We start from the raw sequence: 12,878 nt of genomic DNA, 5'->3' as shown, positions 1-12,878 counted from the left end.
TAAAACTGCCCCATTGTTTTCGACTTATATAAGAACGTTCAGATAAATTAATCTTTTAAAACTCTTACCAAAATGAAAAATGTATAAACCATTAAAATATTCTTGCTTTCTTAAATTAAAAATTACTCAAACATTTTCATTTCCTACAGCCGAAATATTTCCTGAAACAAATGTGTGCGTTTGCCTGTCATATCTCTTAATAAGAACATGTATCACAAGCAATGACCAAAATAAAAACAAACTCCGGTAGAAATATGGCCATTTATTCCCACATTAATTGATAGTTATTTTATTTTTCCGTATTCTTGAAGATAACAGTAAGGAATCCTGAAAGCTCTTTTGGAGAGTTACTTCCTTTTAGAGAGTTCCCTTCATTAGTATTGAATTTGAGGTTCCTTTACCATACCTATTTCTAGTGATTTCCCTTAACATTTCTGGTGTAAATTTTATAACATGCTGAACTTCAGAATAATACGGTCACTGTGCTAGATATAAACGTTTGGTGTTGTGATGATTATTTGCCTAAACTGGATTATGTTAGAGATATAAAAAATCTTAAGTAAGTAATCTTATCAAAAGTAAGTCACATATCTTACTCAAAAAATGAAACCTTTAAAAGATAAATGAAAAGCAAAGTTACACCATTTTTTTCTTTAAATTCAGAATATTTAAGATAAAACTGATTTGTTTCAGAAGAAGTTTAGAAGTTCTAAATCCTCACATTTTTATTTCCGAAGCAACTTCATGGCTTACTGTTTTGAGAACCTGAGAAATTTTATTCAACTTGAAAAATATTCTTACTTAGTAGTCTCAAAATTTTTAAACAGCAACTGAAAATACATAGGGACTATACTATCCTTGAAGAAGATAAAATTAATGAAATGATAATTTAACAACATTAAAACATAACATTTTATTTTAGCTAAAATTATATTATATATAAATATATGAAAGGGTTCAAATTTTCAAATTGTATCTTTAATTATATATATATATATATATATATATATATATATATGAAATAGTACTGCTCTATTATTGTGAGAATACTGCTTTCTTATTGTGGTAAGATGACTTGGTGAGAGTTGCAACGGATTTTGTTGGAGAGTACTGCATCATAACTTGAAGACTTTGCTGCGTAGTTAGCAAGATGGCACTCGAAAACCACAAATAACTGTAAATTTCACACATAATGTTATTCTTGGATAATTCACATTATCACTGTGGGTGCGCTATGCACATCCCAATTTTTGAACATCTTACATCTTAAACAATTAACACATTTAGAAAAATAAACTTTACGAGGCTATCGGCAATGCAGAGCAGCGACAGGAAGCAAGAGAAAAGACCTAAGAGAGGGAGTTGTGACGCAATTGACCTTTTTATACCAAATTCCATTTCAGATAACATACAGTTTAATGTACAGGATTTGGGGTTCAGATTTCATTGGTAAGTGCGCATAAGATCTGCAGGGAGACAAATTTATTTTTACTATGAAACGGAAGTTAGGGGCTATTAATTTATTATTTGAAAGCCAGATTTTATATTTTACACACGCACACACACACACACAGACATATATATAAATAAAAAAATTTTAAAAAGATTGGATTTTTTTTCCTATGAAATATTAACTTCCCAAATCTAGAACAGAAGGAAAATACAAATTATTTTATAAAAGAAGGATTTTCTATTCAGGCAAAAAACACATCTCAAGTAGTTCTCTTTAGTCGGAAATTGTTATTATTTTTAAATAATAAATAATAATAAATTGATGTTTGTAAGTATAAAGCGTTTTTGCGGCATTGAGGGCACTTAAAATACAAGAAGTGCCAAAAATCTCGGGAGGTATGCGGTAGGGAAAGTGGAGTGAAAGACCTTTGAATCCAGAATGGATTATTCTTCAAAATTGGGACGGACTTGGCCGTACTGCCATTGATAATGTATCCATGGAGATATTTATAAATACATGCACACATACACACAGATGCAGCTAAAGATATTTGACAATTTTTTATTTTTTGCACCTTTTATACAGTTTTACTAATATTCCTTTTCTTCATACAGTTTATGTCGAATTGAATATGAGATTGATTTTAAACAATCTTAATTTATTTTGCATTATTACCATTACACGTTGCAGCTTTTAGCTCGTAATTGGATTAGATTTTGAACTATGCTTTGTATTTTTTTATTTATGTAATATACATTAAATTTAAAAATAAATATACGTATATATACATATTTAACTTTTGGACGGTTTAATATCAAACTCTTCGGGATACTAAATAGCAATCCATGAATCCTCCTTTCGTATCGCTATTAATTTATTTTGCAAACATTACAATTTTGCTGCATAGGGCTTAGGGCTGGATTTTTTTCAACAAATTTCTGAGAAGGCACTGTATCGCATCTATAAGTTATTAGTTTCAAATGATGGCTTAAGATTATTTAAAGACGAATTGACATACAGATGGACCGTACTGTATCAAGAATCTTGTAAAGTTGCCATTTAACTGGAAACTAAATTTAAATCCTACAAGATAAGTCAGCGAGTCATCGCTATGTTTGAGATTGCAGGACAAGAACTTGTAAAGATTTAATATTCCTTTTATTTAATCTGAACTTTTAACATGAAAGACAACACGACGACAAAATCCAATACTCGTGCCTAAATTAAATTGTACAGTTGCAGTCAAAAAAATTTAAACGTTGATAACATAATCAAAGACTACATGTTCAATAACATAAGCTTTTAACCCGCTCAGTTGCTTCTACCGGAGCGAGTCTTTAAAATATCGTTTGCGAAAGAATGCAAAATGAATTGAAGAATATTGAAATGAATAAAGATTTCCAGAACTAAAGAATGGAGACACGATTGCAGTCATCATTTTTCCATATCCGTTATATTTAAACTTTGGGAATGATTAGTTTGATCTATTTTTTTGCGAAAAACATGAAACTGAATTTTATAACAGGTTAATTTGTTCATTCATTACACTAAATCTATGCAATAATAGTAGATTGTATGCTTAATGTCAAAGGATCATAAAATTTTTATTGATTTCGGCATGCAAATCGAATTTGGACAACATCCAGTCGATGCAAAACCAACAATTCTTTTGGAACTTACCGGCTGCTTTCATCGACAATTAGGATAACTTAATTTTCATTCGAAGTAATTTGAACTTTCATCATGGACCTTTAACTTCTCCAACATGTTATATTTATTGCGATTCGAATGACTTTCGTACTTGTCTACTTGTCTATTTTGTTCTCCAGCAGAATATGCTTTGCGTTATTATTTTTGTCTAAATAAGATTCTCCTATAGTAGGATGCTGACACATAAAGTTGCAGCTAAACATGCGATTCTCTATTCGTTATTGGTAATGTTACATTCCGGAGTGGAGAAGATCATATTTTTTTTAATTTATTACATTTGCTTAAACGGATGATGCAATTCACAAAGAAAAGTTTACACGGCAATTCATAAAATAGAATCAGTTGGTTAGTCAATCAAAATAAGAAATTTTTATAGCAATGACATTTTTGGTATCTCCACAAAAGTAAAATTGTGGGATTTTTATAAAGGGAATAGCTAAAAAATAAGAAATATTAATACAAAAACCGCATACATAGAAATGATTTTTTCACCTTGTAGAGACATTAGGATTTTTTGGGGAAGCAGGCAAGATGAAAAATGAGCAATCGCCTTCGCCAGGAATCAAACCACGGACTTCTGAAATACCGGCTCAGTATGCTGACCACTACACCACGAAGATACGCTAGGAAGGCGGGAGAAATACCTTACATACTCGGGAGAAAGGAAGGCGGGAGGAATACCTTACATAATTTGCCACATCAAAGTAGAGAAAAAGCAAATAATCAAAAGAATTCAAAAACAAAACTAAAATATATATCTAATAGCATTTCTTCAGTCACATCATTTAGTCATATATCTCCTAGCATCTCTTCGGGGGGTTGATCACAATTCGCGCAGATTATTCATTTCTTCTATACCTGTCGTATCCTCTATCTATCTATATATCTATCTACCTAGCTATATATATATGCATATACACGACACGTATATAAATATATGTAGTATATATACGTGTCATATATGTACATGCGTACTTGTCGTATATATATGCATTTCTCTTATACTTATCGTGTCTCTTATAGGTCCTATCTATGCCGTTATTCAAGCTGACTTGAGAAAAAAATACAAAACATTTCTTTCTCATTACGTATACATGCATATTTACCAAAACTGAATATCAGAATTTCTGTCTAATTGAGGTGATACGAGGCTTTACGCATATAATATCTGATTAAGATTATAGATTTCATGGAAGAGAAATACTCTTGTGTAGAATTATAAATTAGATAAAGGAGTAAGTTTATTTTTGGGTAGACCTCTGAATAAACCTCTACCGATTTCGGGGATCAAACAGACACAGGTCCTTCTTCTCCAGGAATAAAAAAAAAATGAAAAATTGTGCATTTTCGTGACAGTTCGTGAGTATTTAAGTTTTTCATATTTGCATAACTTTGCTTCTTTAGTTAATGTTATTAAATGGAATACCGCCCTCTCTAACGCTATCAGAAAGCTAATTTGTCACTTTTTTTCGTTTCGTAACAATTTTACTCGATAGATGGCGCTACTTAAATTCTCGCTCTACTGCGTCCGTTGCTTTTGACATAAAAAATGTCTTCGCTTCTCCCATTTGCCAAATTATTATTATTCATATTTAAATTCTGAAGAAAAGATACCTGTGTTTTTGTTGCCTTCGGAATCCGTCGAGTTCAAAATCTGTACCAAAACAAGGATGCATTTTTACCTCATTTGAAATTTCAGATTTAGTTAATTAAAACTTTCTATTAACTAACTTTTACACATTGCAAATGCTAAATTAAGCATTACTGTCAGCTACATATCTTATCGACTGTTTTATACTGTGCATATAAATACAGGATTTTATTGTTCTTGAGTGTATTTCTAAGAAAGCATCCCAAGACTACCAAAAGTTTCAGATCGATATTAGGGTGCCAAAGTGTTATCGGAAGAAAAACAACTTCTCTACAATAATTTATCGCTTCCTTTTTTATTATAAGCGTTCATAGAATAAGAAAGATAAAGCAACTTACGGCTGCCGTCAGTCTTAGCGGAAATTATTTCGCTGCCATTTCCTCTGCCGGCGCTATTGACTGCTACCAGATAAAAAGAATACGTTGTCCCACACTGAAGATCGTGGAGAGTGTAGGTCGCTCGATCTCCTGTGAGATGAGTTTCTTGCCAATGACTGCCTTCCATTCTGTGATGTAAAATATACCCTGAAAATACATTTCGAAGGTATTTCAGTTACAGTTTAAACACATGCAGCGGTATTGCACTTGTATTGTGTATTATTGTTGCATTTATTAGAATAAAATTTCACTTATTATTTTATCCAGAAAAATGTGTTTTCTAAAATAAATATAGTAAAATAAGACATTTTTGTAAACATACCAAAATATTTAAATGGTGTAAAACAAAGTTGTAACAGCTACCAATAACATATATCAGAAATATTTCTGAAAATTGCTAGACTTGTGAAGTAAGAACTATTATTGAATCATAGTACACAACATCTAAAAGTTAGTGCTATAAAGGAAAAGTGACAAAGCTGCAATAAACAGAGAGCCAAATTTCATGTAGGGGTACTGAACGTATATTACGTATTACTGTTGCATTTAATTAGAAATAAATTTCATTCATTATTTTATCCGGAAAAATATGTTTTGTAAAATAAGGCGTTTTTGTAAACAATCCAAAAAATTTAAATGGTGTAAAACAAAAATGTAACACCTTCTAATAACATATATCAGAAATATTTCTGCTAGTTGCTAAATTTGTGAAGTAAGAACTATTATTGAATTATAGCACATAACACCTAAAAGGTAATGTAATGCAGAAAAATGGCAAAGTTACGATAAATAGAGAGCCACCGTCAATAGGTATAATGTACATTATGTAAATCTGTATTTCAAAAATTGAAAAGAATGGAAACTTGTTAATATACCTAGATGTGGAGGCAAGGATTGTGGTACGTTGATTTCATATTGAGCGGTACATGAATCTAGAATACAAGAGAACAAGTTCTCATTTGTAACTGTCAACGCACTACTTTTACAGTTTTTTAGGTTGTTTGCCTTGCTATTGACCGAAACTTGAGGACTGTAGCTTGAAATACAACAGTATATTCCACAGCTTACAATATAAGTATTTCTGTTTAAATTTTCTTTGAGTAAACAACCTGCAGACTAGAAAGGTGTGTATTACACAATTGAAATATTTCTTTAAAACCACTAAACTTTGCTTTCTCTTTCCGCCATTTTTTGTAGGATCAAATATTCCTTTAGCATTCCTGTTATTACCCGGAATATGGAACCAAGGTATGCCTGTAAAAAGGACCACCGAAAATAGGAAATAACAGGTAGTGTTCATTATATTTTTAAATAATTACATCACTTCATACTGCATGAAATCAAATGCTTACGCAATTAGTTTCACACGAATTACAGACATGGGTCCTTTATAATGGCATTTAAGACTAATATCAGTAATAGGATGCTGATATGAATACCATGATAATGATATTAGTAAAGTAATGCTGATAAGAGAAAGATGAAATCGCTCTTCTGAGGAAAATTCAGACAATGTGTCTTAGAAAATCGAATGCATGAGTATTTTTAGGTTTAAAGGTTGTGCAAAATATAATAATTCTTTTATATTACACGAGGAGGTCAAAATAGTTTAGAATTTTTGAAGTTATAAAAGCCTCAATCCGCAACTCTCCATTTTTGCATTATGTTCCGATAATTCAAAAACTTGACATAGAGAGAAATGGTTTCTTAATAACCGTAGACAGATATGCTTTCCCTGTTTCGTTCTTTCTACATTATTTCGCATTGCAAAAAGTTTTAAAAAATTCAACTCATTTCAGAAAATTCTGCTTTCAGCAAAATAGTATGAAAATAATATTATTTGAAATTAAATTCTTTTGTTTTTCTAATTAGCGGTATTTGGGCGACTGAAGCTATATTTGTCGGTATCTTCGACCATTCCAAAATCTCACTGCCCATTCAAGTCTCAAAAGCCACTCATTAGTTGTTTTCCAATTTTAGGGAAGAATTTATGAAACCTTCTTCCTGAAGTTTCAGTGTCCCATAAACGCTGCTACTGTTTTTCTAGACTGTAAGCTGGTTTATTAATGTTCAAAGTTTAGTAGATTTCATATAATCTCATAATTTACAATGGTGCTGCATATACGCACTACCCCCTTCATATTTACAAAACTCAGGCACTTGAAAAGAGGCCTTATCATAAATTGAAAAAAAAAAAAAAAAAAAAAAAAAAAAAAAACCGCACAGTTTCTGGCACATTCTACAGAAAGCCACTATTCTGACTAGATCGTTCGATCTCGCTTAGACGAGTATACAGTGGAACGAATCTTGATGAACGAGGAAGACCATTAGTAAAAAATATCCACTACCTGCCATATACACAACATCCACACACATCGGTTTGTTCCATAGCGACTCCTCAGTGTTCAAAATCCATTTTCAGTCCATCGTGAAAGCGAAACTTAAATTTTAACACATATAAAGTACACCGCATTTAAGAGCGCAGTAGTGTACAATACTGTAGGGCACTTTCAGTGCTCAAACTGAGCTTATTAACATCTTGACCCTTTAGCGATTACATCTTAAATGCTTGCTTTATAATCATAAATAAAGCGAAGTAAAATAATTTAATTAATATTTAAGTTCTCGTGTTTGCAGTCATAAATAATAATGACACCCTTAGTTTTTAACAAAAAATTAATTCATAACTTTAGAAATATCATAATGTGCTTAATGATAATATCGTACACATTAGAGCAAATAAACAATAGAAATTAAAACAATGTTATTTGGAAAAACGTTATAGAAATATCTTGGACCAAATTTCTCCATAACTGAGCAAATAACAGCGAAATAAAATTACTTTAAATACACTCACATTTTATTTTATAGTAGGGGCAATTTTTGTTAACCTAAAGCTCTCTCTTTAAATTCACCAGTTTGTAATTTCATTTGTTATTATTCAAGATATTTTTAGCTTAAATATTTTGTGATTTATTAAGTGCGCTGTTTAAATAATTTAGAAAAGATCAGATTTTAATGGATATGAAATCACCATACAAAGCACTCTACACGTTTATCATTTAAAAAAAAATAATATTTAACGAACCTCTTTTAGCTAATGGGCACTTTAAGCTTTTAAACAGGTTCCTAACCCGCATGAAAAAAGAAAGAAAATGTTTCAGGAAATTGTCAATACTCTTTGCCCCGAAGGGCATTATTTAAAGCAGAAGTTTAGTTTTGATGTTATGGGAAAAGTAAAGTAGATTTCAAATGCATGACAGAATAAACTATTTGATTTAAATGAAAAATATTTTCCGAAAAGAAAGTTATTCTGAAAAAAACTTTAAATATTTTTTATGTATTTATAAACACTAAAGTATCAGTTTTGTTAGATACGTTTTAGGAAACTGATAGAAAAATTTCATATCAAAATTAGGAACGTCGATTACTTATTCATATTATTTACAAGTAAAATAATGTTTATATACTTGTGCTATTGAGTAGTTTACACAAAAAGGTTGCTTAATGCGATTTGTATGATGCCAGGATTTCTGTAATTTAAACATCTTCTTTACGTAATTTAAGAAAAGCATCGGAAAACTACAATTAGAAATTTTTAAAACGTTAACAAACTGCGCTTTGACGCTTATTATCAGGGTAAAAATAATAACTTGGTCAGTTGTTTGCGATGATCCGTATAGTCTTCCGCTATGGGGGGGGGGCAAAGTATTCAGCAAACATGCATTTGTCTTTTACATTTCAAATGAAGTCATTCTTAATGAAGTTTATGAATTATAGGTAAATTATAGGTGCATAGGTAAAAAGCGAAAGATTTCTGTGCAAATTGAATGGAAATGGTTCGGTATTTTTAAAAATGATTAACTAGCAATGTCTTTTGCTGATGGAAATATTTACCTGAGACTGGAGCATTCGGGTGGTTTCTGGGCTCCCAAGATAGTTTGAGTGATTTTGAAGTGGCAAAATAAGTCCTCATAATAGGAGCATTTGGACGATCTGAAAGAAAAATGAATGTATTGTAAACAACGCGAGCATACATATAGAAATCACACAAGCACAAACACACACACATATGTAATGTAGTGTTACGTTATTTTCTTCCTTCACGTTCGTACGGAGTTCGTATGGATTTGGAGTAAATAATGACGACACTACTTGATGAAGTATCGAAACACACTTTCATTGGCCAGTATTGTCACGACAGCTCCAAATCACGTTTTTACAATCGTCGATGAACTACTAATGTAAACACACTGACACGATCAGCGACACAGCCTCCAGGTTATCAGGTCACTAGAGTACAGCTCCCGAATCTGCTCGATCGTTCTCGGATCTCGATCGTTCTCCACGTACTCTCGAGACTCTCGACGCTACAACTCGCGATGCACTCGACGACACACAGAGCACAACTTCCGACTCTTCGGTTTAGTTGTTCCCGGAGCTCAACACGCTCTCTCGACGATGCACTAACCGCGATACACTAGGAAACTCTTTCTATGCACTCGACGACCCACTTGGCACTCGCTGCCCGGCTGTCAACTCGATCCACTCCGCAGGGATTGACTCGCTAGACGAGACACCAACTCGATACTAACTCTCTCGCGATCTATGCGAGGCACACACTCTCGCCCTTAGACGAGGCATACTAACTGACTGCGGACCAGCAGGGTTTATATAGCTTTCGGCTTGTGTTCGAGAACACTCTGGGCTAAACCGGTAAGAATTCGTTCCAGAAGGTTCTCCATCCGTCAATGGCATATCGCCAATTTTGTCGCCAAATGTCGCCAAATTGATAATTTCTCGACAAATGTGGCAAACCTGGCTTCCCTTGACATTTTAAGGCAACCCTAAAACTACTTTGCGGGGAAGCTATCTTACCGTGCCTGTTCATTTCGTAACAGTAGATTCTCATACATTAGTGATGTTGGGCAGTCGAAGGGCAACAGAAATAAGACAAAATTTCGAATACAAAATCATACGTTTATTTTAGCATCTATCCCCCAAGCTTTTCTCCTGTACATTAAAGGCGAAGCCCTATTTACAGATATGTGAGCGTCATGGTGATCATCCAATCAGCGGTGTTTTAAAAGGACTTTGTATATTATGACAGATTTGTGAGTTTGGCGATTTGGCGGGAGCCAACAGTTTAATATAATTTATAATGAAGAAAGGATTTCGCCAAAAAATAGAAACGGGGATGCAATTTGGGTAGAAAATCGCCAATGAATATAACTAGAATTAAATGAATTGATTTTAAAATATCATGACATATATATATATATATATATATATATATATATATATGTATACATACAAGGTGATTCGATTCGATACCAGACCGACAAATTTGCAGAGTGTGTAAGGGGTACAGAAACGACTCGGATCACATAAGAATGCAGGGTCGTAAATGTTGCAGTTACGAGCAATGGTGCAAAGACGCAGAGAAAAAAACAGAAGCAGTAACACATTAATGGTGTAGAAACATTTCATTGAAAGGTTGTGCTACAACAGGTGTTCGAAATTACAATCAGACATGGTCAGGCAGGCCTGATAGCGGCGCTGCATGGAATTCCTTACGTTCTGGAAGATTCCTCTCTTCATTTGCGATTCATTGCGAAGTAGTAGGTGAACGTGTATTCAAACGATGAATTGGTCTACCTGTTGATCGTGTATGAAGCTGCGGATTCTAATGGGCACGTCGCTCTGCAGTTGCACCGGGAACGATACTCGAACAGGCGTGCTTCACATTACACGACCTTCGCAAGTGTGAGCATAAGGTTATGTGAGACTGGTTTAAAAAGCGCTACAATGTATCGGTTGGGAATGACGAGGACAACTGGCAATGAAGAAGCGGTCTTATGTCTGGCAGAAGACAGCTCAAGTACGACCCCAACAAGTGGGTTTATCTCAATCCATTGTCTGGGGGATATTCGCAGCAAACCAATTGAACTCATGCCATGTTCATCGAGTCCAGTTATTAGAGCCTGAGAATATCTTCTCCGGAGGACTTCGCTACATAGTTCCTGCAACAGAGTGCTACAGACAGTGCATTTGCTGCTTCCGTATTGTTCACGGATGCAGCATACTTCGCACGTGAGGAAGCCTTCAATCAACATAACTCCCATGTGCGGGCTTTGAAGAACCTTCATCGCACGCAACAATATGCAGCTCAAGAGCGTTTCCCGGTCATTGTTTGGGCCTGCATTCTTGGAGACTGCCTCATTGGACAGTACCTTCTGCCTCCCCCCCGGGGGTCGACGTAGAGAACTCTGCGAAGCTACTGGCTAGGATCTGTACCTAGGCAGTCTCGGCCACGGGGGTATAAAATTTATGAACTTGGTGGTTCTGAAGGCTCTGGGAAAGGTCACTCATTGGTCGGCCTCGGAGTCTGGCACGTCCTAGCGCGGCGTGGTGCTAGTAACCCGGGGGTTTTCCCCCGGGGTCGCTGGGTAATGTCCCGCTGCGACGGGCTCGCCCGAGCGACTGGCAGGAGCATTAGACGACCGGTGCTGCCTGGTGTCTTATCCAGGTGGTGCGCGGCTCTACTGGAGGGTAATAGTGGAGGTTGAACCTCCACGACGTGCCCAAAGGTAGAGTCGACCTGTAGCAAGGCCAACTAGATATCTACAGGCCTGCTCCAAGCTGATGATCACATGATCTGACGTCATAATCCTAGGCTTTCAATTTTGTAAGTTGAGCTTGCTTCGCCGTAGGACTAGTGCTAGTGAGATAATTGTTTACGTGTGTTTTTTCTTCTGAAAAATTTTGTATTTTACCGGAAAGTAAAATATTATATTGTGAATTCGAATTTATAAGAAAAAGTGTGTTTTAGAATGCCAAGAAAGTGTAGTGTACCTAAATGCCGATCAAATTACGATAGCACTACTGAACATGTGTCCACTTTCAAAATTCCTTCGGATCCTGTACTCCCTCAGAAATGGATAAAAAATATTAATCGCAAAGATTTTGTAGCTGGCAAACACAGTAGTGTATGCATTAAGCATTTCGAAGAATTTATCGTTCGAGAAGATAAAGCTGTTCATGATGATGGGACGGTATTAGTAGTTCCTAGAACTATTCCAGCTTTAAAAAAAGATGCTTATCCAACGATTTTTCAAAACCAGCCATCTTATTTATCGAAGAAACTTCCCACAAAAAGAAAAACAGCGGAAGAAAGAGAAGCAGAAATTGCTATTCGTTGTGATAAACAATTTGAACAGTGGAAAAAGAATGATATTATTAGCGATTTTGAAAACCTAATAAATGGTTTTGCAAAAAAAATAGATCTTCCCTCTTCATGGATATTCATTACCAAAGGTAAGATCTTTTGGCTATCGAAATTAGAATTTTTAAACTGTCTGAAAGTGCTTGTATCTTAAAAAATATTGGAAGATTTAAATGTAAGAGTTTTTTTCAATGAAAATGAAATTCCCATTGAATAGTTCAAATGGATATTTGGAGAAGAAAAGCTATGTGATAAATGGTCTAAACTTGAGACAATGATTAGCCATTTGGATGGTTTTTCCGCTTCTGATGTTCATGATGACTGCAATTTAAATTTAGATAAAATATCAAAACTACTGTTGAAATGTGCAGAAACAGAAAATAACCCACATTCTGAGAAATTTAAGTTTTTGTATGAACAGATTCAATTAATGCAAATGAAACAGCCTTCGTATAGTGCAGA

At 34.3% G+C, this 12,878-nt stretch overlaps 1 protein-coding gene across 2 annotated transcripts in view; it reads right to left on the bottom strand.

Annotated features, from left to right (window-relative positions):
* The window catches only part of LOC118197677 (cell adhesion molecule Dscam1-like), a 952,054-nt gene that overhangs the window by 144,162 nt on the left and 795,014 nt on the right, over positions 1-12,878 (bottom strand). For both annotated transcript variants that reach the window (XR_015042957.1, XM_085823340.1), the window contains exons 18-19: positions 9,089-9,187; positions 5,153-5,338 (exon numbers count right to left, since the gene is read on the bottom strand). Coding sequence is in view for 1 of the 2 variants with exons in the window: in XM_085823340.1 (XP_085679466.1) it covers positions 5,153-5,338; positions 9,089-9,187 (285 nt within the window). In the remaining variant the exon portion in view is untranslated. The remainder of the gene's footprint in view (positions 1-5,152; positions 5,339-9,088; positions 9,188-12,878) is intronic.

This window comes from Stegodyphus dumicola, chromosome 9, assembly GCF_044657685.1.
Source record: "Stegodyphus dumicola isolate Sdum_Otavi_A_Nest chromosome 9, ASM4465768v1".
NCBI lineage: Eukaryota > Metazoa > Arthropoda > Arachnida > Araneae > Eresidae > Stegodyphus > Stegodyphus dumicola.
The sequence above is the reverse complement of the archived record's forward strand: the minus strand, read 5'-3'. Positions and strand labels throughout refer to the sequence as shown.